General features: G+C 51.0%; 1 protein-coding gene across 1 annotated transcript in view; it reads right to left on the reverse strand.

Moving 5' to 3' along the window:
- Positions 1 to 3,765: 3,765 nt before the first annotated feature.
- The window catches only part of cdadc1 (cytidine and dCMP deaminase domain containing 1), a 131,367-nt gene continuing 108,195 nt past the window's right edge, over positions 3,766 to 26,937 (reverse strand). The window contains exons 7-9 of the mRNA XM_072514244.1: positions 19,921 to 20,110; positions 7,221 to 7,272; positions 3,766 to 6,316 (exon numbers count right to left, since the gene is read on the reverse strand). Of these exons, the coding sequence (XP_072370345.1) occupies positions 5,466 to 6,316; positions 7,221 to 7,272; positions 19,921 to 20,110 (1,093 nt within the window). The 3' untranslated portion in view covers positions 3,766 to 5,465. The remainder of the gene's footprint in view (positions 6,317 to 7,220; positions 7,273 to 19,920; positions 20,111 to 26,937) is intronic.

Here is a 26,937-nt window from a genome sequence, read left to right on the forward strand (position 1 = left end):
TCTTAAGAGTGGACAGGAGATATGCAGAGGCCCCCAAGGAGGGGCTACTTAGGGAGCGGCGAAGCCTCCAGACGAAGTTTGATCTGTTGACCACAGGGAAAGCAGAGGCACAGTGGAGGAAAGCACAGTGGGTGACGTACGAGTATGGGGAGAAGGCGAGCCGGATGCTGGCACACCAGCTTCGTAAGAGGGTGGCAGCGAGGGAGATAGGTGGAGTTAAGGATAGCAGGGGAAATACGGTGCGGTGTGCGGCGAGAGTGAATGAGGTATTTAAGGACTTCTATGAGGAGCTGTATAGATCTGAGCCCCCAGTGGGGGAAGAGGGGATGCGACGATTTTTGGATCAACTGAGGTTCCCGAAGGTGGAGGAGTAGGAAGTGGCTGGTTTAGGGGCGCCAATTGGGTTGGAGGAGCTGATTAAAGGATTGGGGAACATGCAGGCGGGGAAGGTCCCGGGGCCTGATGGGTTCCCGGTTGAGTTTTATAGGAGTTTTTATGTGGACCTGCTAGGCCCGTTGTTAGTAAGGACTTTCAATGAGGCAAGGGAGGGGGGGGGAACCCTGCCCCCGACAATGTCCGAGGCGCTGATCTCGCTGATTCTGAAGAGGGAGAAGGACCCACTGCAATGTGGGTCGTATAGACCGATCTCACTCCTCAATGTGGATGCTAAGTTGCTGGCAAAGTGCTGGCCACGAGAATTGAGGACTGTGTCCCTGGGGTGATCCATGATGACCAGACGGGATTTGTAAAGGGCAGGCAGCTAAACACCAATGTGCGGAGGCTCCTCAACGTGATTATGATGCCATCGGTGGAGGGAGAAGCGGAGGTAGTGGCTGCTATGGATGCGGAGGCCTTCGACCGGGTGGAGTGGGAGTATCTGTGGGAAGTGTTGCGCAGGTTTGGGTTCGGGGAGGGGTTTATCAGGTGGGTCAGGCTCCTATATAGAACCCCGGTGGAGAGTGTGGCGACGAATCGGCGGAGGTCGGAGTACTTTTGGCTATACCGAGGGACGAGGCAGGGGTGCCCCCTGTCCCCCTTGTTGTTCACGTTCGCAATCGAGCCTTTGGCCGTGGCACTAAGGGAGTCCAGGAAATGGAGGGGGTTGGTTCGAGAGGGTGAGGAACACAGGTGTCGCTGTATGCGGACGACCTGTTGCTGTACATGGCAGATCCAGTGGAGGGGATGGTGGAGGTCATGCGGATCCTAAGGGAGTTTGGGGACTTTTCGGGCTATAAGCTTAACGTAGGGAAAAGTGAACTCTTTGTGGTGCACCCAGGGGACCAGGGAAGGGGGAATAGATGACCTACCATTGAAGAGGGCGGAAAGGAACTTTCGGTACTTAGGGTGGAGCAGATGGAGGATTTCAAAAGATGGGATGTGCTGCCACTCTCGTTAGCGGGCAGGGTACAGTCGGTAAAAATGATTAGGGAGAACCATCGGTTTCTTTTTAACTTCCAGTGCCTTCCCATTGTGATTACCAAGGCCTTTTTTAAACGGGTAGGTAGGAGCATCATGGGTTTCGTGTGGGCAAATAAGACCCCGAGGGTAAAGAGGGTGATTCTGGAGCGTAGCAGGGACAGGGAGGGCTGGCGCTGCCGAATCTGTGTGGCTACTACTGGGCGGTCAACGTGGCGATGATCCGTAAGTGGGTAATAGAGGGAGAGGGGGCGGCGTGGAAGAAGTTGGAGATGGCGTCCTGCAGGGGCACGAGCCTGAGGGCGCTGGTGACGGGTGCACCGCTGCCGCTCTCACCGACAAGGTACACCACGAGCCCGGTGGTGGCGGCAACGTTGAAGATCTGGGGGCAGTGGAGATGGCACAGGGGCGAGATGGGAGCCTCAGTCTGGTCCCCGATTAGGGAGAACCATTGGTTCATCCCGGGAAAGATGGATGGGGGGTTTCGGAGCTGGCATAGGGCAGGGATCAGAATGGGGGACCTGTTTATAGACGGGACGTTTGCGTGCCTAGGGGCGCTGGAGGAGAAGTTTGGGTTACCCTGGGAAATGCGTTCATGCAAGTGAGGGCGTTTGTGAGACGGCAGGTGAGGGAATTCCCATTGCTCCCGGCACAGAGGATTCAGGACAGGGTGATTTCGGGTGTATGGGTTGAAGAGGGCTCAGGAGCTGAAAGAAGAGGAGGCCGTGGTAGGGGAGCTAAAGGGCAAGTGGGAGGAGGAGCTTGGGGAGGAGATTGATGAGGGTCTGTGGGCTGATGCCCGGAGTAGGGTTAATTCTTCCTCCTCTTGCATCAGGCTCAGCCTAATACAATTCAAGGTTGTTCACAGAGCGCATATGACAGGGGTGAGGATGAGTAGGTTCTTTGGGGTGGAGGACAGGTGTGGGAGGTGCTCAGTGAGTCCGGCAAATCACGTCCACATGTTCTGGTCGTGCCCGGTCCTGGAGGGGTTTTGGAGGGGCCTTGCAAGGACTATGTCCAAGGTGTTGAAAGTCCAGGTCAAACCGAGCTGGGGGTTGGCACTATTTGGGGTAACGGACGAGCAGGGAGTGCAGGAGGCGAAAGAGGCCGGTATCCTGGCCTTTGCGTCCCTGGTAGCCCGGCGGAGGATCTTGTTATTATGGAAGGATGCGAAGCCCCCCAGCGTGAAAGCCTGGATAAATGACATGGCAGAGTTAATTAAATTATTGAGGATAAAGTTTGCCTTACGAGGGTCTGTGCAGGGGTTCTTTTGTTATGGGGGGGGGGGGGCCGGTTTGTTTGTTATTAAAAATTGTTGGAAAAATTTGAATAACAATATATTTTTAAAAAATGTCCCAAAGCGTTTTGCAGCCAGTGAATTCCTTTGAAGAGTGGTTATTGCTGTAATGTAGATGTGGCAGCCTGTATATGCACACCAAAGCAGACAACAGCATTGAGGTAATGACAGGACACAAATTGTTGCTGCATTTCCTATATTACAACAGTGCAGTTGCTTCGCAATAATGATGGTGTTGGTGATATTGGCAAAGGAAACACTTAAAATAATGATGATGAATGGATGTATATACCTTATTATCCTTGGTCTTCACCTTCACTGAGGTTTCTCCTTCACCTGTATTCAGCAGCTACTGCACACTTGGGATTGAAGGAAATAAAATGTGCTTTATGCAGATTTCTGCAAGTCCTTCCTTACACAAGTATCACTGCGTGAGCTGTGGCTGGTCCTTTGTAATTTCATTTAATAAAGGGCTGATGCATCTGGGTTGTGGTCGAAACTACATTCTACAGGAGTGGCTGATGTTGTTGATAGATTATTTCTTTTTTTAAATAAATTTAGAGTATCCAACTATTATTTTCCAATTAAGCGGCAATTTAGTGTGGCCAATCCACCTACTCTGCACATCTTAGGGTTGTGGGGGTGAGACCCACGGCAGACACTAGGAGAATGTGCATGCGATAGGTTATTTCTATAGATTACTTTGCTATAGCTTTGTGAAATCTAAATATATGGTTTGAGTAGGTTGTTACCTTTCAATTGCATATCCATCAGTGCTGACTTATAAGCACTTCCTTATAGTGTTTGTTGTTCTGCTTATGAAATTAAATTGCTGGTCATGTTTCCATTTAAATTGCTGGCTTTCACTGTCATATTAATGTATTAAATAGTTGATTCTTCATAAATTTCTTAATTCTATGGTGCCTGCTGTTTCACTAATTCACTGTTGTCTATGTGGCTGTGCAGGTGTTCACCAGCATCTCTTTCCTGAACAATGTGTGGTTTAGGTTTCCCAGTGTGTAGAATAAAAAAAATATTTGAAATTTAAACTCTCCAGTATATTTATTTTTTAATCTCAACAATAGTGCTATCTGCTGTACAGTGTCATCACATTCTTTGGGAACATCGATACATAGATTTTGTTATTGTTTAAGTGTTGACTGCCTTCATCTTCTGCTGCAATGTTGCAAGATCAATTAATATTATAGATACTGAACACTTTGGTACGTCATGACAGAGCCGAAGAAACTTCAGCAGAATATAAAGCATGCAGCAGGTGATTCATGTACTCTGTGCAAAATAGACAGAAATAAACTAAAGCAGAGCTTGACTGCGCTGCCAATTTATATTGGAGAACATAACATGTTTTACATAGCACAGATCCAGAAATTGTAATGAAGATAAAACAAGGTTCTACACACATCAGCCATTTGCTGGAAATGTGAAGAGGTCCAAAATATTTTGATAACAGGAAAGGCCTGTTGTGAGGTGTTTTCTGTACTGATATGGATCAATGCACAAACCATATAGTGAAACTCCCAATAAAATTCAGAAAATAGGAACAGAAGGAGGTCATTTAGCCTCTTGAATCTGTTCTTCACCATTCAATTAGGTAAAGACTGATCTGCAAACGAACTCCATTTGCCTGCCATAGCACCATATCTTTTAATATCAGTGCATAACAAAAATCTTCAAATGCAATTTTAAAATTGAATTAACCGAGTCTCAAAAGGTTTTTTTTGGGGGGGGGGATGAAATAGAGTTCCAGATTTCCACGACTCTGTGGGTAAAATGCTTCCAGACATCACGCCTGAACGACTTGGTTTTAATTTTAAGGTTATGTCCACTTGCTCTGGACTCGAGGAAATAATTTATTTCTCGCTACCATTTCAACTCGTTTAGCCGATACATGAGTAATGGGATGTTTTAACTGAAAGCCATGAGGGAATGTTCATTTGTTTGCTGGATAACTACCCAATGTAGTGGTCAAAATACTGAAGCACAGAGATAATGCATTAAAGACACCAGAAAATCTTTTTACCCTAAATAAAATGGGTCAAAGGGAGAAAATTCATGAACATCAATCCTCAGATGTCCTTCAATTGAATGGAACATGCATAGAAATGGCAACTTTTAAAAAAAAACTCTTCCACAAAGCTTCAAACTGTTTACCAGACTGTGGTTGATTACTTCTACCGATAATTTCTAAACATCAAAGAAGCCGGGCAGTTTGATATACCGGTCATGCGCTTTGCTATCGATATGCAGGTACGGAAGTGCTGTAGCAAAGGAGAACATGTAAATCCTGTGGCCAGATGTGATTATTATGAAGGTTTACAATGAGTGTCTAAAGAACCTGGCAGGGTACATTGCCAAACTTGTGCTTTTAGATTGGCGAACAGTGGAAGGGTCTGGATGTAGAAAAGGCTGCTTGCTCTTAAACAAAATCTCTGTGAAGGCTGAATGACACTGTAGCTGGGAATGCTACTGTAATGTAAAAAGAATATTAATGAACTATGGTGTGAGCTTAGTCAATGATTTGAGCAGAATTAAAATGTTGTGTGTTCTGGAACAGTAATGCCCCATGTGTGTGGCCGTTACCAGAGTGGGGTAGTCGTCATCACCATTAGATGTCAGCTGCCTCATGTCCATATTATTTAGTTCAACAACATTCTCAAATAGCTTATTTCATACAACAATTAGCCTTCATGTAAAGGAAGTCTTCTCAACTTCACTCCTTACTCTAACCTCCCTAGATTTTTGTGTCTCCGGGTATTTGAGTCACCACAGAGGGAGTCCTGCTTTCCAGTGAGGAGCCAGGTGAAAGCTGGCTGGGGCAGTGCAATAAAAGGGATTGGCTGGTATTGTGAGTTCCGACCTCTTGTGATGTGTTATTCGTATCCCCAGTGGGAGAGGTTGCTTCATTTCTGTTACATAGGTTTCGGCGAGCAGAGGTATGTTCATTTATCAGACTGGCAAAACCATCCCTCATGGTTGACTGTATTTTTTCCCCAAGGCTTTCAAATCCCACTTGCAGGCTTTCTTGTACTTTGCAGCCCACATCAGTTACAGCAGCAGTCAGGGAATTTTGAAGCGATGCTCCTATGTTGCTCAGTCCCTGGGTAAAAGAATTTTCCACTACAGATACTGTCTGGGATGATGCTCCCACCCTGCTAGGCTGTAACGCAGCCAATTGTTGATCCAGAACATTTTGGACATCAGTAAAGGAGGTATTCAGCCTTGACATAGTCATCTTCATCTTGTCCACCATATCATTCATCACAGTGTGCATTGAAGTCACAAGACTCTGCAAATAGTACTGTTGCTCCACCACCCTCCTTTTGAAAGCTGGTTCACTGATCTCCAAAGTCAGCAGCTCCTCCCTTTGGGATTCAGATCTAGAGGTCTTGAGTGGCCTTTTCAAATCACCTTTGGCCAAGGGAGATTGGGGGTCCTCTATATTTGCCATGCACCCTAGTACTGATGATCCGCAAGATGGTGCAGATTCTGTGGTGGAGCCTATTGCACACATGCTGGCTGTGTTCACTATTCCTGTGGAGGGGGTGCTCTGGAACGGAGGTGGTTTGTTTTGCCCTCGCTTTCCTGTGGAGAGAACACAAGTCAAAATAAAGTGTCCTGGAAATTATTGGGTGAGAGTCCACAGTATTGCACCAAGTACCATGAGGCAGCTAAATGTACTCAGCTTCTGTTCCGAAAGTTCCTATGAACGATTGAGGCATAAAATAAATAATGCACCAAAGCTAGATATTGTCATCCTTATTCAACACCTGTGTCCTGTGCCCTTTCGGTAGATTCTACAGCAATAACTAAGGGATCAGGTCAGCGTAGCAGTTGTGTTGAACATCTCTTTTCCCAACGTTGAACCAAAAGAAAAAGCTATTGAACGATAGCTTTCAGAGGTTATTGAAACTTTGCAAAAGAGTGGCAAAGAGAGCTGTTGAGAAAAAACTATAGGATTTGTGAATTCTTCACATTATAACCAATTAACCCCAAAATAAAGCTTAAATTGCAAAGATACACTCCCCAAGAAGTCACCGTATGGACTTTATAAAAAACCAAGAGGCCAGAATTGGAATCCTAATCGTGACAGGTGTCAACTACAGATGGCCCCTTTATCTGACTCAAGACAGCTTTCTCTCTCTTTGATCGCTCCAAATCTACAAATGAAAGAATGGGCAGGGGGCCTGAAACAATATCCAACAAAGATCCTTTTCCGAATCTGTGTTTTGTGGCCCCTTAAACAGCAGGAGGCGGCGGAAAGGTCAAATAAACAAACTGACGATGGGGTACCTAAATGCGCAGGGCACCACTCTTCCATGAAGCTAATAGAAACAATATAAATTTATCTTGGAAACAGCATACATAATCCACAACGGTTGTTCTGTTTGATAGTACACGGAGCCTCTTAAAAGCGCAACCTTCTACCTAAACTACAGGTTTATCCAGTCATAAAGGTTACAGTTAACAACAATGATCAGATACTCACTGTGAACTCGAACACTTGACGTTAAAATATTGTTGGCTGGAGCTTTCTGCCACTGTAAAAAAAAAAATCAAGTTGGAAGCTTTATGTAACTCACTCACGATAATTTTTTGAATTAATCTCCTCCAGTAGACACTTATAATCAGTCATTTAATAATAATAAAACTCACCTGTTCTAAAATATTGATAACTGTACATTTAAATAATGGCATTCCGGTTTCCCCTTTAATTAGATTATATAGGAATCTCTGTAATGCTCTATCCATGTTGTGGCTAAATAGACACGTGTGGGTCAGAATTAGGTGTTCTGGAGCTGACTCCATGAGTGAAATTTTAACCCATTCAAAATCTATCCATTTAAAGTTAAAATTGAATCCACATGTTAAATCTCATTCCCATCTGTGGCAATTCCACACTGGGACAACGAATGCCCTGGCAAAATATGAACATATCCTGTTTGAGCCTAAAGTCTGATTGTGAATATTCAAGATTAAGACTATATTGAAGCTCCCAACACCATATAACATTAGTTGGCATAGTAATGTGGTGCATTAGGGTCTCAGGGTACTGTCCGACAATTGTAGAAAGTAGCTCCCTGTGGTATTATCAGGTATTGCAGTACCCGAGAGGCTGAAGACCATTGGTTAAACCTAGGCGTTTACCATTGGCTGTTTGGCATGTAGCCCCGCCCTGACAGGCGGGGTATAAGAACCGGTGCCGTCCCAGCAGCCCTCATTCTGTACCGAAGCTGCTGGGGAACAGTTCTAGTCTATTAAAGCCTTCAGTTATGTTACTACCTCGTCTTTAATCGTAATTGATCGTGCAACAATTTAATATACTACTCTTAAGCTGAAAGGATGGATCTCCGAATTAAGCCGGAGTGTCTACAATTCAGCCCCCACGCGGAGAACTCGGCGGCGATATTTAAGCACTGGCTGGCGTGCTTTAAAGGCTACCTCGAGATGGCCGGAGGCATACCCTCAGGAGAACAGAAACTGCATCTCCTGCACTCAAGGGTAAGCCCTGGGATCTACACCCTCACCGAGGAGGCGGAGGACTTCGATGCTGCGATCGAACTGTTAAAAGGACATGATATCCGCCCTGTAAATCAGGTCTACGCACGTCACCTGCTTGCAACTAGACGGCAAAGCCCTGGGGAATCGTTGGAGGAGTTCTACCGTGCGCTACTGGTGCTGGGCAGAAACTGTGGTTGCCCGCAAGTTTCGGGGAGCGAGCACACGGAACTCTTAATCCGGGATGCCTTCGTAGCAGGTATGAGCTCCTCAGAGATCCGCCAAAGACTCTTCGAAAAAGACACCCTGGGACTAAGAGAGGCACGGGCCCTGGCAGGGTCCATGGACGTTGCCTCCAGAAACGTGCAATCCTATGCACCCGACCGCCCCCTGGGCTGTGTAGCATCCCGCAGCGGCAGCCCCACAGACCTTCCCAGTGTCCCGCAGGCCTGCACTGTAAGAAGGCCCGCTAACGCCGTCGGGCCCCGCTGTTTCTCCTGCGGGCAGGCAAAGCACCCCCGCCAGCGCTGCCCGGCCCGCACCTCCACCTGCAAAGGGGGGCGGCAAGAAGGGCCATTTTGTGGGGGTCTGAGAGGCACGAGCTGTGGCCGTGGTCTCCAGCAACTCGGGACCACCGCGGCAACCTTTCCTTCGGGCCCCAGGCGGCCAGCACTCACCGCCATGTGCCACTGCAGAAGTGGACCGCCACGAGGACCTCTGCCACCTGGGGGTCACTCGTTTTTTCCACTTCATTAAGACCCGCAACCTGCCCTACTCCATCGAGGAAGTCAGGACAGCCACCAGGGACTGCCAAATCTGCGCGGAGTGCAAACCACCCTTCTACCGACCAGAGAGGGCGCACCTGATAAAGGCTTCCCGTCCCTTTGAACGCCTCAGCATGGACTTCAAAGGCCCCCTCCCCTCCACCGACCGCAACACGTACTTTCTGAACGTGATTGACGAGTACTCCCGGTTCCCATTCGCCATCCCCTGCCCAGACATGACCGCAACCACCGTCATCAAGGCCCTCCAGGGTATCTTTACACTGTTCGGTTTCCCCGCGTACATACACAGTGATAGGGGGTCCTCCTTTATGAACGACGAACTGCGTCGATACCTGCTCAACAGGGGCATTGCCTCAAGCAGGACGACCAGTTACAACCCCTGGGGAAATGGGCAGGTAGAGAGGGAGAACGGAACAGTCTGGAAGACCGTCGTACTGGCTCTACGATCCAGGAATCTCCCAGTCTCCCACTGACAAGAAGTCCTCCCGGAGGCCTTCCACACCATCTGGTCACTGCTCTGTACAACTACCAACCAGACACCTCATGAACGTCTCCTTGTCTTTCCCAGGAACTCCTCCTCCGGGACCTCGCTCCCAACCTGGCTAGCAACACCCGGACCCATCCTGCTCCGGAAGCACGTGCGGGCGTTCAAGTCGGACCCGTTGGTCGAGAGGGTCCACATGCTGCACGCTAACCCCCAGTAGGCCTACATGGCGTTCCCTGACGGCCGGCAAGATACAGTCTCCCTTCGGGACCTGCCGCCCGCCGGAAGCCCACGCGCACCCGATCCATTACCCCCCCCCCCCTCCACAGCACCTCACAGGAGGGTCAGTCCTCCCGCCGCTCCTGCCTAGGCCCTCGCACCCACCGACGTCCCCTACAGGTGCCCCCCTCTTGTGTCAACCGTTTGCACCACCAGCGCCGACTAGGGGTGACAAAGCTGCCATGGAGGCCGAAGCCACGCTCCCGGAGTCGCAGATGCCCGGACACCCACCAGAATCACCACCGAAGTTCAGACGATCCAGGAGGACGACCAGGCCACCCGACCGACTGATTGCTTCAGTGTAACTGTAACTGTAAATGAACACAACGTATATATCTTCCACGCTTGTAAATATTCTCGACAACTCTGTAAGGAGGTATCACGGTACCTCCATATCTGATCATACCAAGTTAGATGCAATTGTAACCACTGGCCACCACCACCGCTGGACTCTTTTTTTTTTAAACAGGGGGTGAATGTGGTATTATCAGGTATTGCAGTTCCCGAGAGGCTGAAGACCATTGGTTAAACCTAGGAGTTTACCATTGGCTGTTTGGTATGTAGCTCCGCCATGACAGGCGGCGTATAAGAACCGGTGCTGTCCCAGCAGCCCTCATTCTGTACCGAAGCTGCTGGGGAACAGTTCTAGTCTATTAAAGCCTTCAGTTATGTTACTACCTCGTCTTTAATCGTAATTGATCGTGTAGCACTCCCATACATTCATCCCTCCACATCGAGAGATACTGATCTTAGCTGTGGAAGATTGAAGTCAGATGCATCTGCACAAAGATTGAGCAGAAAGTCAGAGGACCAGGTACCCAAGCTTTCAAGTACCTGGATTCAGGCAGAAATTGAGGGAGGGTCCTATAGGGCTTTTGTTTCTATAGCAAAATAGACTAAACAGATTAGAATTCTGTACTTTTATTCTCCCTGATGTGGACATGATTTGCTGGGCTTCCCACGCACCTCGCACACCTGTCCTCTACCCTGAAAAATTTCCTTATCCTAGCTACTGTCATGTGTGCCCGATGGACTACGATAAATTGTTTTAGAAAAAAAAAATTTTAGAGTACCCAATTCATTTTTTTTCCAATTAAGGGGCAATTTAGTGTGTTCAATCCACCTACCCTGCACATCTTTGGGTTGTGGGGGCAAAACCCACGCAAACATGGGGAGAATGTGCAAACTCCACATGGACAGTCACCCAGAGCCAGGATCGAACCTGGGACCTCGGCGCCGTGAGACTGCAGTGCTAACCACTGCGCCACCATGCTGCCCCCTTAAATTGTATTAGGCGAAGCCTGAACATGATGAGGATGTATTAACCCTGGACTTCCATACTTTAAGGTGGGCGAAGACTCTGCATCTTTTCACTGGGTCGGTAAGACCTTTGACATTCCAAATGACGTATGGGATCAACCAAACTGACCTTGTGGATGCGCCCCTGCACTCCGGGGTTTCCCTTTGTTCGGGGACCATCTAAAATGGCCGTGGTCATCGTACTCTTCATGAGGCTGGGCTCCTGCGCTTCGGGGTTTCCTTGGTTGGCGGGCCACCCAAGATGGCCACCAACTATGTGTACACCATGTGGGTGAGCCCCTGCACTCCAGGGTTTCCCTTTGTTTGGAGGCCCAGCAAAGTGGCTGTTTGCAGTGCCTTTGTGATCCTTGCTGCTCCGTGCAACCTGTGGGAGCCAGCCCCCCTCCCCCCGAGCCTTAACCCACCGTTATCCCCCTGGGTCTGTCTCCCTCCCCCTGCGAGAGTACCGCCCAGCTTTCCCTCTATTAAACCCCCATCTGTGTTCTCCACCCTCCCAGTCGCCAGGCACCCTCTCCCAGAGATATGCCAGACCGCAACCCCCCTAGTGTCGAGGCCGCAACCACCCCCCTTTCACGCTCATACTTCCGAGTGGTAGCTTACCCTCTAGTATGGGCGCCCTTTCCCACTGCCCCGGGGTTGATCTATACAACCCCCCGACCGCTGCATGTCTGTTCCCCCTTCCTCCTCCTCAACCCCTCCTGCACCCTGCTGCTCTCACCCACTCCTTTCTGAGACTTAACTTCAGAATTTAAAATGAGGCAGTTCAGTCCCGCGCAAATAGTTTCTCATGTGTCTCGATACGCTGGGGTATCTGGTTCAATGCTGGCTGCACTGATGTCTTCCCAGCCCATGTTTGTGGACAAATTCATCTGCGACAGCCGGTGGGGTGAAATAATATGCCCTGCACTGACTGGAAAGTCACCCAGGGCTTGGCTGGGTACAGCATTCCGAACCGTACCTCGTTTTTATAAAGGACTGTCTTGGCTTTGTTAAATTCTGCCCGGCGCTTGGCCAGCTCTGCCCCAGTATCCTGATACACCCGGATTGAGTGACCCTCCTAGTTACAAGACCTTGTGTGTTTCGCCCAATTTTAGCATCTTGGCCACGTATTTCTCCTGATTTTAGTGGGCTATTTTGGGTTTAAAGCACCTAAATTAGAGTTTCCAGGAGGAGAGCCACCTTTTGTGCGTCCGGTCAGCACATCATCGTCACTGGATGTTGACAACATGTACTTTTGCATACATTTGTACTTTGGGTTGGCCAGCTGATGGGCAACAATAAGGGCACTGATGGGATGACGAATACGGTCATCCTGAGGGTGCACAGCAGATGTGCTACACACAGGCAGTGCCATCTCCCAGCATGGCACCTCAGCAATCCTCGTAACTACTTGGAGGACAAATAGCTGTACTAAGTTGAGAGTCTGCAAGTTCTTTTGAATATTGATAAATAAAACTATTAAGGCAATCTGACTATTTCCTTGCCTCTTTTGCTTCTAATTTTAAGTTAAAAGAAAATGTTAAGTTTCAATTTTATAAAATACATAATAAACAAATCCATACAAACAAAATATCAGTTACAAACCCCTATCCTTTAAAAACACTCCATACCCACAAGCCCCCGCCCGACCCAGCGACTGTGATCTAAAAATTGAAAACAAAGACTGCCACCTCCAGCAGGCCCGGCCCAGGACCCATCCAAGACAGCCACCAACGCAACCCTTAAGACAAGACAAAGAAAGGCCCTTAGTCCCAGTCAGATCCATACCCACCCCCCCTATAACCCTGAAAAAAGCTTTCCAAAGAATGGTGCCCTCCACTGTCCATGGCCCCCTCCCCCCACTAAACAAAGTAACTAGGCTCACTGAACCTTGCCCAAGCAGGTCCACAAGCCACAGCCCCTCTCCCCACCTCACTCCCGCTCACTGACTGAAACCTTACAGCTAGAAAAGGTAACCTCCCACCCAGGGTGTATGCTCAAAGAACAAAGAAAACAACACTCCCCTGGTCCTGCCAGCTACGGAACAGTAACCAAAGCCCTTACAATACTTAAAACTCCCGGTGGCCACATCACCCTGATGGCCCTGATCACTACCCCCTGACAACCGTAGCTACCTCAACCCCAAACATACAACAGATACAAACTGCAACACATCTCAAACCAACCCCTCCCAACCATCTCCATTAAAGTCCCAATCGAATCAATTTAATCAAGTCCAAGTCCATGCTTCTTTATAACACCCTCCTCCGACGTATGATCTTTCAACCGAAAAGTAACTCCCAGCCTCAGCTGGTACACCACTTCAAACCTGACCCCACTCATGAATAGCTCTGACTTGGCCTTACTAAAAGCCTCACGCCACTTTGCCAACTCCACTCTGGCATCTTGGTATATCCTGATGATGTTTCCTTCCCACCTTGAGACCAGATTCATTTTAGCCCAGTCCTTCTCCTGGAAGCTATGGAATCCAAAAATCACCACCTCATTCGCTCGAGACTTTTGCTGGAGTACTTGGTGGGCCTGATCCAACACTGGAGCGGACAATCCAATCCACCCCCCCACCCCCCCCACCCCCAAAAAAAAAGCTTGGCGAACATCCGAGAAAGTACTCAGTCAGCTTTGGGCCCTCCAGCAATCCCATGATTCTGAGATTCTAGCTCCTCAACCGGTTCTCCAAGTCATCCACCTTTGCCCTCAATCATGTTCCTTTCCTCCACCAGCAACATCTCAGCTTCCAACGAGGTGATTTGATCATCATGCCACAACAAGGCCACCCACACCCTCTCCATGCTCCTACACCACCTCAAGGTTTTTTCCAGCTTCTCCCGAATCGGGCCTAGTGCCTCCTCAATTGACCCCTTAAGGGTTTCCATCATCACCCTGCCCTACCCATCAAAATCCTTCCCAAACTTTTTTCAAACTCCTACACCATCATCCCATTCAGCGTTTCCACCGCAAAATGAGCAGCCACACCCAGGGCCAGGCCCACCGCATGCCGTCTTGCTGAGCTTTGTGGGTTTTATGGCGCCAAAGGATTACCCCCTAGGCGCCGGGACTGGTTATCGGGTTCACGTCGAGTTATCCGGGGGCGGGGGGTGGTTGTGTGTGTGTGTGTGTGTGTGTGTGTGTCGAGTCACGGGAGTGTGAAGGGGTCTAACTATGGGCTGCGTACCCTTTTTGTGGAATGGCAAGTGACCTGGATAAGGGGTCGAAAGAAGAGAATAGTCTCATAACGTAAGCTGCTCAGCATCTGGCCCTCATTTTGCCCGCACTTGGGTCTTTGCAGACCATACACCTCAGTATTGCCCCATGATTGAGACAAACTGTGGTATTAAAAACTATTTTATGTATTTTTTTTTACTCCCCTTCTCCCCCCATGTTAACATAATGGTTATCACAGCATCAGCACTGCTGCCTCACAGCTCCAGGTCCCAGGTTCAATTCTGGCCTCGGGTCACTGACTGCGTGGAGTTTGCACGTTTTCCCCGTGTCTGCGTGGGTTTCCTCCCACAGTCCAAAGATGTGCGGGTTAGGTGGATTGGCCATGCTGAATTGCCCCTTTGTTTCCAAAAGGTTAGGTGTGGTTATGGGGATAGGGTGGAAGCTTAAACAGGGCTCTCTTTCCAAGGGCCGGTGCAGACTCAATGGGCTGAAAGGCCTCCTTCTCCACTGTAAATTCTATAATCTTCTCGTCACCAACCTTGTTCATAAATTTCGACATTTTAACGGACAAATTCCCTATTCCATATGATGGGCCAGTTTTGATAACGAAAATCCCCGGTGTTAAAATGTCCAAAAAACAAAGACCATAGCGGGAGATACTTGATGTGTGACCTTCGACTGGTCACCCCCGGAAGTTCCTTGAAGTTGTAAAAAATAATCAATTTAAATTGCCATGCTAGAATTAGAAGTCATGCTCACTATATTAATAGTCAAGTAACAAAATGTGGTAATCACCACTGTTGTACAAACTAGAAGATGTGTGGTAAGACCCTGTACTACAGGTACGGGAATATTCCCTACCTGCTGGCTCCGCCCAGTAGGCGGAGTATAAATATGTGTGCTCCTTTCCAGCAGCCATTTTGCCAGCTGCTGTAGGAGGCCACACATCTTAGAGTAATAAAGCCTCAGTTGTATTCAACTCTCGTCTGTGTGCAATTGATCGTGTATCAATTTATTACTCTAAGATGTGTGGCCTCCTACAGCACCAGACCCAATACCGGAAGCTCAGTAGATCCAGATACTCTACTCGCGGCTGAGCTCCAACGTCTTTCCTCTTATCCAGGACGTGCCGAACTACGCCAAAGCCATGGCGCTACTGAAAGAGAATTACGCCCAGCAGACGAACACCCTCTTCGCCAGACACGTTCTCTCTACTCGCAGTCAACTCCCTGGTGAGTCCGTAGAAGATTTCTGGCGTGCTTTAATTCCTCTGCTCAGAGACTGTGACTGTCAGGCCATCACTGCCACGGAACATTCGAACCTCCTCATGCGGGATGCCTTCGTTACGGGGATAGGGTCAGACCTCATACGCCAGCGACTTTTAGAGGGGGCCACGCTCGACCTCGCAGCAACAAAGAAACTGGCGCTATCGATAATGGTCACCTCGCGCAATATTCAGGCTTACACCCCTAGCCGCGCGGCCCACCCCTCCTACACATCGTGAACTCTGCAGACGGGCACCCCACCGGGGGCCTCACCCAGCTAAAACGCCTGTGCCACGTGCAAGCCAGCCAACCCCGGGGGCCCCCGATGTTACTTCTGCGGGCAACAGAAACACCCCCGCCAACGCTGCCCGGCACGCACCGCCCTTTGCAAGGCCTGCGGCAAGAAGGGGCACTTTGCTGCGGTGTGCCAGGCCCGCTCAGTCACCGCTGTTGTCCGGACCCCCCTCGCATACGGACAATGGGCGCCGCCATCTTCACTCCCCGGACCATGCGTGGCCAGTGGGCGCCGCCATCTTCTCCCCCTCAGACCACGTGCGGCCAGTGGGCGCCGCCATCTTCTTCTCCCCCTCAGACCACGCGCGGCCAGTGGGTGCCGCCATCTTCCCCTTCTTGGACCACGTGCAGCCCATGGGCGCCGCCATGTTTTTCAACCCCCGCCACGTGCGGCCCGTGGGCGCCGCCATCTTGTCCACCCAAAGATCATCAGGCGCCGCCATCTTGTCTTCCCCACGGCACATGGGCACCACCATTGTTCCAGGACCGGTGCACTTCCAAAGGGAGATGGACCGAATGGTCGACCGGTGCGGGTTGCGGGCCACCTTCCCGTACCTAGACAATGTCACCATCTGCGGTCACGATCAGCAGGACCACGATGCCAACCTTGCCAAATTTCTCCACACCGCCACTCTCCTAAACCTCACCTATAACAAGGAGAAGTGCACCCCATCGTTCGACACGAGCGACGACCAGCCACGACTCGCCTCGGTCATGATCGATCAGTCTCGCCCGCACAATCTAGCCATTGCCTCGACAAGCGTGAGGATTGATGGGCACGAGACCTCTTGCCTGCTGGACTCCGGCAGCACCGAAAGCTTCATCCATCCAGATACGTTAAGGCGCTGCTCCCTTGCGGTACACCCCGCCAATCAAAGAATCTCCCTGGCCTCCGGATCCCACTCCGTGGCAATCCTGGGGTACTGTATAGTCACACTCATGGTCCAGGGCGTAGAATTCAGCGGCTTCTGCCTCTACGTCCTCTCCAACCTCTGCGCTGCCCTGCTACTCGGCCTGGACTTCTAGTGTAACCTCCAGAGCCTAACCTTGAAATTCGGCGGGCCCCTACCACCCCTTACTGTGTGCGGCCTCGCGACCCTAAAGGTCGACCCACCTTCCCTATTCGCAAACCTAACCCCGGATTGCAAACCAGTCGCCACCAGGAGCAGACGGTACAGCACACAGGACATGACCTTCATCAAGTCCGAGGTCCAGCGGCTGCTTCGGTAAGGCATCATCGAGGCCAGCAACAGCCCCTGGAGAGCCCAAGTGGTAGTGGTGAAAACTGGGGAGAAATACAGAATGGTCGTGGACTACAGCCAGACCATCAATAGGTACACGTAGCTCGACACGTACCCCCTCCCACGCATATCTGATATGGTCAATCAGATTGCGCAATACCGGGTCTTCTCAACTGTAGACCTCAAATCCGCCTACCACCAGTTCCCCATCCGTAAGGCGGTCCGCCGTACACTGCCTTCGAGGCAGATGGCCGCCTCTACCATTTTCTCAGGGTTCCCTTCGGCGTCACCAACGGGGTCTCAGCCTTCCAAAGGGAGATGGACCGAATGGTCAACCGGTGCGGGTTGCGGGCCACCGTACCTAGACAATGTCACCATCTGCGGTCACGATCAGCAGGACCACAATGCCAACCTTGCCAAATTTCTCCACACCGCCACTCTCCTAAACCTCACCTATAACAAGGAGAAGTGCACATTCAGCACGAACCGCTTAGTCATCCTCGGCTATGTGGTCCAGAACGGAGTTCTGGGGCCTGATCCCGACCGCACGCGCCCCCTCATGGAGCTCCCCCTTCTCCAATGCCCCAAGGCCCTCAAACGCTGCCTGGGGTTCTTTTCATACTACGCCCAGTGGGTCCCAAACTACGCGGACAAGGCCCCCCCACTCATCCAGTCCACCCTTTTCCCCCTGACGGCCGAGGCTCAACATGCCTTCAACCGTATTAGAGCCGATATTGCCAAGGCCGCAATGCATGCAGTAGACGAGACGCTGCCCTTTCAAGTGGAGAGCGACGCATCAGACGTCGCCCTAGCCGCCACGCTCAATCAGGAAGGCAGGCCCGTGGCATTCTTTTCCCGTACCCTTCATTCCTCCGAAATTCGGCACTCCTCCGTCGAAAAAGAGGCCCAAACCATCGTTGAAGCGGTGCGGCATTGAAGGCATTACCTGGCTGGCAGGAGATTCACTCTCCTCACTGACCAATGGTCGGCAGCCTTCATGTTCAATAACACACAGCGGGATAAGATCAAAAATCTTGAGGTGGAGGATCGAGCTCTCCACCTACAACTACGAGATTTTGTATCGCCCCGGCAAGCTCAACGAGCCCCTAGATGCCCTATCCCGAGGTACATGTGCCAGAGCACAGGTGGACCGACTCCGGACCCTGTACGATAACCTTTGTCACCCGGGAGTCACACGGATGTACCATTTCATAAAGGCCCGCAATCTGCCCTACACTGTCGAGGAAGTCAGGGCAATCACCAGGGACTTCCAGGTCTGTGCGGAGTGCAAACCGCACCTCTACCAGCCGGACCGCGCGTGCCTGGTGAAGGCCCTTTGAACGTCTCAGCGTGGATTTCAAAGAGCTCCTGCCCTCCTCCGACCGTAACACGTATTTCCTCAGTGTGGTCGATGAATACTCCAGATTCCCCTTCGCCATCCCATGCACCGTGTATATGACGTCTGCCACTGTCATCAAAGCCCTCAACACAATCTTCGCGCTGTTTGGCTTCCCCGTCTACATCCACAGTGACAGGGGATCCTTATTCAGGAGTGATGAGTTGCGTCAGTTCCTGCTCAGCAAGGGTATCGCCTCCAGCAGGACGACCAGCTATAACCCCCAGGGAAACGGGCAGGTGGAGAGTGAGAACGGGACGGTCTGGAGGGCTTTCCAACCGGCCCTACGGTCCAGAAATCTCCCGGCCTCCCGCTGGCCGGAGGTCCTCCCGATGCACTGCACTCCATTCGGTCGCTACTATGCACCGCCACTAACGACACACCCCATGAACGCCTCTTTGCCTTCCCCAGGAAGTCCACATCCGGGGTATCGCTCCCGACTTGGCTCGCAGCTCGAGGACCCGTACTCCTCCGTAGTGTGCGGACCTGTTGGATGAAAGGGTGTAGTTACTCCATGCTAACCCCCAGTATGCCTACGTAGCGTTTCCCAACGGCCGCCAAGATACTGTCTCCCTCAGGGACCTGGCACCAGCAGGTTCCACACACACCCCTCTGACCCAGCTCCCCCACCCCCCCCCCCACCCCCCCCGGCGCACCCAGCAGCAACCCCCCCTAGGACCATCCGTCCTCCCTCTGCCCACGCCCGAGGATGAAGAGGATTTCGGCATGCTCCCGGACTCACCAAGGAGCAGACCAACACCGGAATCGCCACCACCACTGCGTCGTTCCCAACGCCACATCAAGGCCCCTGACCGGCTAAATCTACAATTGGTTCGGGACTATCTAACCACCTTGTACTGGACTTCAGAGAGAAATATTTATTTTTGCTTCTGTACATTAAACTTGCTCTGTATATAGTTCTCCACCACCCCGCCGGACTCAATTTTAACAGGGGGTGAATGTGGTAATCACCACTGTTGTACATATTAGAAGATGTGTGGTAAGACCCTGTACTACAGGTACGGGGGTAGTCCCTGCCTGCTGGCTCTGCCAGTAGGCGGAGAATAAAAATGTGTGCTCCCGATACAGCAGCCATTTCGCCAGCTGCTGTAGGAGGCCACACATCTTAGAGTAATAAAGCCTCAGTTGTATTCAACTCTCGTCTCTGTGCAATTGATCGTGCATCACAATGCATACAATAATGCAGAGGTTCACCCATCGAAAACAGACATGTAAAGTTCTATGAATTGTTTACATAGATAACAAAAATAGTCGGAAGGCAAAAGTTTCCAAACTGCAAACTCATTAACCAAGTTCGCAGTATCAAATCAGGGTCTTTGCAGCTGAAGTAAAAGCTGAAAAACATTGTGGTTACTGCTGTGATGTAAAGAGGATGAGGATCGATGGATCTTTTACCATCCCGGATTATTTTTGCACTTTTTGGATTTGTAATGGGATACTTACTGTAAATTTCCTCACTCCTTGTAGACCAGAGAATTTCTGATAAGATATATCTGCCTTTACTTTGCCAGCATCGAGGTCACCTGTGTATATCTGTTTGATACCAGCATTATTTATTAAAGGTACGCATTCATCACATGGACATTTGGTAACAAAAATCATTGTTTTTTCATCATCTTTAATATCCTGACACCTGCAAAAGAAGCACATTGAACACTTAATGAATGGAGGTTTCACAATGGACTGCCTGTTCCATGCCTGATAATTCACTAGACATTGTCATCTCTTGTCCTTTAGGGCTTAATTAAATTGTGCACGTCTGCATTCCCCAGTGTTCTATTTATACACAACATGAGAATATTTAAAAATATCTATTTTTGAAAAATTTTGCATCTGGATCACAGTTTTGAATTACACAGGTTGTTTGGCATGTTTACCGCAAAACGTCACATCTTAATATCATTAATAATGTAGAGTGTTTGAAGGGTGGCACAGTGGTTAGCACTGCTGCCTCATGACACCGAGGACCCGGGTTCGATCCCGGCCCCCTGTCCGTGTGGAGTTTGCACATTCTCCGTGTCTGCGTGGGTCTCACCCCCACAACCCAAAAAAGATGGGGGGGGGGGTGGAAAGAGAGAAGCTACACCCTTAAGCTAAAGGCCTCATGGGCATAAACACCCCAGCCCAAGTGTGGGCCGGGCGCAGGAGACTCTTCGGGCAGTAGGAGTTGTATTTCAGTAGATAAAATAAACTTCAGCTTTTCTTAGTCATCGTGTCCCCTGTGGTCGCTTGCCTGGAAACTTACACTGACGACAAGGGAAAAGTGGAGCAGCAGGAGATGCCATTTCCTCCAGACCAGGCTCACCTCGAGTAGGCCTCAGGAGGCCTCCATCCAGGTTGCGGGTATGTCACAAATCGGAAAATTAGAGGCGTTTGACGCCAAGACAGGTGACTGGACCCAATATCTCGAGCGAATACACTACTTCTTTTGGCTCTACAACATTGTCGGCGACAAGAAACAAACAGTGAGCCTCCTCGTGGTCTGCGGGACAGACACCTATAGCATGATCAAGAGTTTAACATTCCCGGATTCGTCTGATACCTGCCAGTTTGCAGAGTTTGTTTCCTTGGTAAGCAAACATTTTGACCCTAAACTATCATTGATTGTCCACAGTTTTCGTTTACACACAGCCACCCAAAGCCTGTGACCGACTTCATGGTCCATTTACAAAAGCTCGGAAAGTTCTGCGAGTTCAGCCCACACTTGTCTGAGGTGCTCAGAGACCGGTTGGTCTGTGGCATCGGCAATGCGGTGACCCAAGAACGCTTCTTGGGGGAAACACATCTCGATTTTAAAAAGGTGACCGAAACGGCTTTGTCGCAGGAAGGCGCAGAGCGCAGCGTCCAGGAGCTTCGTGGAACGGCCATCCTCAGCCGAGGCTGCCCAGCTAGTCGTGTTGTAATTCAGGACTCCCACCATCGGGGCGCACTCGAGGCCAGGACCAGCGTCGGCATTTCCCCAGTGAGACATGCCGGCACACCCCCGCACCGGAGCTTCCTGACCTGCGGATGGATGCACCGATACCCGGAGAAACCGATGGAACGGGTCCCAGCGGGGAAGCCCACCCACCCGCCGCTGCACCCCCGATGACTGGTTCAGGTGGCTGGGGCGGGATTGGCTGAAGCGCCTTTGGCTGGATTGGCAGATGTGCCGCATGTACCCTGATGGGCCAGATGTGGTGTTGATACATTTCCCGAGCATTTTTCAAGACAGACTAGATACCATCCGAGGGGCCTCCGCCAAGATTTCAGTGGACCTAGAAGCCCAGCCATGGTATTTTCAGGCCAATTCCGTCCCCTACGCATTGAAGCCTAAGGTGGATGCAGAGTTGGACCGCCTGGAGCAATTAAGGATCATCCGCCCAGTGCAGTTCGCGAATTGGGCTCTGCCGGTTGTGCCAGCCATGAAGCTTGATGGCTCCGTCCGCCTCTGCGGGGACTATAAGATGATAAATTGGGCTTCCCATTTGGACTGTTACCCAGTGCACAGGATTGAAGACCTGTACATTTGGCTCAGTGGAGGGCATACCTTCACCAACTTCAACATGAATCACGCTTATCTGCAATTAGATTTGGGCCTAGCCTCATGGATGTATGTGATCATCAATTCACACAGGGGTCTGCACGAGTACACCAGGTTGCTTTTCGGAATCTCCTCCGCATGTGCCATTTTCCAGTGGGTAATGGAAAGTATTCTCTGGGGATTGCTGACGGTCGCAGTTTATCTTGACGACGTGTTGATCACCAATTTGTTCGACTGGGGACACAGGCCTACAGCGCGAAAATGTGTATTTCAATCAAAAGAAGTGGTCGACTTGGGTTACAGGCTGGACCGGAAGGCTTGCACCCAGTGAACAATTAAGTATGAGCAATCTGGCAGGCCCCTATCCAGAGGATCCTATGGAACTCCGTTCCTTCTTGGGCCTTATCAGCTATTATGGCAAGTTCATTCCAAATTTGGCGACTGTGTTGGCTCCATTGCATCTGTTACCCGAGACGGGCCAACGATAGTTTTGGGACCCACCGCAAAAATGGCTTTCAATTAGGTGAAGCAGCAGCTCTCATCTTCGCATCTGCCAACTTATTTTGACCTGTCCAAGCCCTTGCTGTTAATCTACAATGCCTCGCCTCACGGCATCAGGGCTGTCTTGGTGCACCAAATGGACGATGGAACAGAACAGTCCCTTGTGTTTGCTTCACAAGAGGTACACCCCATTAACCAAAGAATCTCCCTGGCCTCCGGATCCCACTCCCACTTCATCAGATCTGAGGTCCAGCGGCTGCTACGGGAAGGTTTAAACGAGGCCAGCAACAGCCCCTGGAGAGCCCAAGTGGTTTTTGTGAAAACTGGGGAGAAAAACAGGATGGTCGTTGACTACAGTCAGACCATCAATCGGTACATGCAGCTCGACGTGTACCCCCTCCCATGGACAATCAGATTGCACAGTACCGGGTCTTCTCGACAGTGGACCTGAAATCTGCCTACCACCAGCTCCCCATTCGCAAGGCGGACCGCCCGTACACCGCGTTTGAAGCAGACGGCCGCCTTTACCATTTCCTTAGGGTTCCCTTTGGCGTCACTAACGGGGTCTCGGTATTCCAACAGGAGATGGACCGAATGGTTCACCGGTACGGACTGCGGGCCACTTTCCCGTACCTGGATAACGTTACCACCTGCGGCCATGACCAGCAGGACCACGACGCTAACCTTTCCAAATTTTTCCATATTGCCAATCTCCTCAACCTAACCTACAAAAAGGAAACGCGTGTGTTCAGCAAGAACCGATTAGCCATCCTCGGCTATGTGGTTCAGAACGGAGTTCTAGGGCCCGACCCCGATCGCATGCGCCCCCTCATGGATCTCCCCTTCCCCACTGCCCCAAGGCCCTCAAACGATGCCTGGGGTTCTTTTCGTACTGTGCCCAGTGGGTCCCTAACTATGGGGCCAAGGCCCGCCATCTCACCCACTCCAACGTTTTCCCACTGACGGCTGAGGCTCACCAGACCTTCAACTATATCAACGCCAACATCGCCAAGGCCACAATGCACGCGGTCAATGAGACGCTCCCCTCCAAGTCGAGAGCGATGCGTCAGACGTCGCTCTAACTGCCACCCTCAACCAGGCAGGCAGGCCCATGGCCTTCTTTTCCCACACCCCCCATGCCTCCGAAATTCAGCACTCCTCCGTCGAAAAGGAGGCCCCAGCTATTGTTGAAGCTGTGCGGCACTGGAGGCATTACCTGGACGGCAGGAGATTCACTCTCCTCACTGACCGTCGGTTGCCTTCATGTTCAACAACACACAGCGGGGTAAGATCAAAAATGATAGGTGGAGGATCGAGCTCTCCACCTACAATTACGAGATTTTGTATCGCCCCGGTAAGCTCAACGAGCCCCCCCGATGCCCTATCCCGAGGTACTTGTGCCAGTGCACAAGTGGACTGACTACGGACCCTGCACGACGATCTCGGTCACCCAGGGGTCACCCGCTTTTATCACTTCATAAAGGCCTGCAATCTGCCCTACTCCATCGAGGAAGTCAGGGCTATCACCAGAGACTGCCAGGTCTGTGCGGAGTGTAAACCGCACTTCTACCGGCCAGACCGAGCGCACCTGGTGAAGGCCTCCCGCCCCTTTGAACGCCTCAGCGTGGACTTCAAAGGGCGCCTCCCCTCCACCAACCAAAACACGTACTTTCTTAATGTGGTCGACGAATATTCCAGATTCCCCTTCGCCGTCCCATGCCTCGATATGACGTCTGCCACCGTCATCAAAGCCCTCAACACCATCTTCGCTCTGTTCGGGTTCCCTGCCTACGTCCACAGTGACCGGGGATCCTCATTTATGAGCGATGAGCTGCGCCAGTACCTGCTCAACAGGGCATTGCCTCGAGCAGGACGACCAGCTACAACCCCTGGGGAAACGAGCAGGTGGAGCGGGAGAATGGGACGGTCTGGAAGGCCGTCCAGCTGGCCCTACGGTCCAGAAATCTCCCGGCCTCCCGCTTGCAGGAGGTCTCCCCCCTCTCTCTTTCCCCCCCACCGACGCCCTTCACTCCATTCGGTCGCTCCTTTGCACTGCGACTAACTAAACTCCCCATGAACGTCTCTTTGCCTTCCCCAGGATGTCCACCTCCGGGGTTTCGCTACCAACGTGGCTGGCAGCCCCAGGACCCGTCCTCCTCCGCAAGCACGTGCAGCTACACAAGGCGGACCCGCTGGTTGAGAGGGTACAGCTATTTCACGCGAACCCGCAGTACGCCTACGTAGCGTACCCCGACGGCCGCCAATACACAGTCTCCCTCAGGGACCTGGCATCAGCTGGGGCCCACCCCCCCACCCCATCGCTACCCTCCCTCCCCCCAGCACACTTCACCACAGCCCCCGCTCCAGGACGATCTGTCCTCCCCGTGATGCCACCCGGGGATGAAGATGAGGTCGACACGCTCCCGGAGTCACCGACGACCGAACCGACGCTGAAATCGGCACCAGAACTGCGGCGCTCACAACGACGGATCAGGGCCCGATCGTCTGAATTTGTAAACTTTTCCTTAAAATGTTAAACACCTGAATGTAAATAGTTTTCCATCACCCCCGCTGGACTCTTTTTTAACAGGGTGTGAATGTGGTAGTCACCACTGTTGTATTGTATATACCGCACACGAGGGGTATTACGGTAAGGACCCTGTACTACAGGTACGGGGGTAGATCCCTGCCTGCTGGCTCCGCCCAGTAGGCGGAGTATAAATGTGTAGGCGCTCCGAGCTTCAGTCATTTCGGCAGCAGCTGTGGGAGGCTACACATCTCTGCGTAATAAAGCCTCGATTACACTCTACTCTCGTCTCGTCGGAATTGATAGTGCATCAGTGCCCTTACAGGGTGCCGCTTCCACTCGCTCCCAGGCCGACCCCTCCCCCAATACCCACTTCCTGACCATCGATATGTTGGCTGCCCAGTAATAATTAATAAAGCTTGGGAGGGCCAGGTCCCCCTCCATGCGGCCCCGCTCCAGAAGTGCCCTCTTTACTCTCGGGGTTTTCCCTGCCCACACAACCTGTAATCGCCGCATTTATTTTACGAAAAAAAGCCTTTGGGACAAAAATCGGAAGGCATTGAAAAAAGAAAAGCAGTCTTTGGAGGACTGTCATCGTCACCGTCTGGACCTTTCCCGCTAATGTCAGCGGGAGCATGTCCCATCTATGGAAGTCCCTTTTCATTTGGTCGACCGCTTTGCCCAGATTTAACTTGTGGAGCTGCCCACACTCTTTAGCCACTTGAATCCCTAAATATCTGAAACTCCCTGCCACCACTTTAAAAGGTAACTCCCTCAGTCTCCTTTCCTGTCCCCGTGCCTGGATCACAAACATCTCGCTGTTTCCCATATTCAGCTTGTAGCCTGAAAATCGTCCAAATTCTCCCAGTACCTCCATGATTTCGGTCATTCCCCCCACCGGGTCTGTAACATAAAGCAGCAAGTCACCGCATAAAGAGAAGCCCTGTGCTCCACCCACCCCCCGCTCACTATTCCCCACCACACATTCGATGCTCTAAGGGCCATTGCTAAAGGCTCTATGTCCAGGGCAAACAGTAATGGAGAGAGCGAGCATCCTTGCCTTGTCCCTCTCACGAGATTAAAATATCCTGACCGGGTTCGGTTGGTTCTCACCGGGGCTTGATACAACAGCTGGACCCAGTCCACAAATCTCTGCCCGAAACCGAACCTGCCCAAGATATCCCATAGGTACTTCCACTCCACACGGTCGAAAACGTTCTACCCGTCCATGGCTACTACCAGTCAGCCTCACACCCCTCGGCTGGCATCATTATAACATTGAGAAGCCACCTAATATTAGACGTCAGGTGCCTGCCCTTCACAAACCCCGTCTGATCCTCACCTATTACCTCCGGGACAGAATCCTCTATTCTGGTGGCCAATATCTTTGCCAGTAATTTAGCATCTACATTTAAAAGGGAAATTGGTCTGTATGATCCACAGCTCTCCGTGTCCTTGTCTCGCTTCAGGATGAGAGAGATTGATGCCATTGATAGCGTTGGGGGAAACACTCCCAACCCCTTGGATTTATTGAAAGCTTTGACTAACAGCGGTCAATCTATCCCCAAAAACGTTTTGTAGAATTCCATTGGGAATCAGTCAGGTCCCGGGGCCTTACCCGTTTGCATTGCCCCCAATCCGTCTATCGCTTCACCGAGCCCAATTGGGCCCCCCCCCCCTTTCGGAAACTCTAGCCGCCCCAGGAATTGGTTCATCCCCCCCCCCCTCCCCAGGGGGTTCAGACTCATAAACGGCTATAAAATTCACGGAACACATCATTAACCGTCCCCGGGTCCCTCACTACTTTCCCCCTCTCATCCTTGATTTTCCCCATCTCTCTAGCCGCCTCCTGCTTACTCAGCTGATGCGCCAACATCCTACTAGCTTTCTCCCCATATTCGTACACTGC

The sequence above is a fragment of the Scyliorhinus torazame genome, chromosome 8, assembly GCF_047496885.1.
Source record: "Scyliorhinus torazame isolate Kashiwa2021f chromosome 8, sScyTor2.1, whole genome shotgun sequence".
In the NCBI taxonomy this organism is placed as follows: Eukaryota; Metazoa; Chordata; class Chondrichthyes; order Carcharhiniformes; family Scyliorhinidae; genus Scyliorhinus; species Scyliorhinus torazame.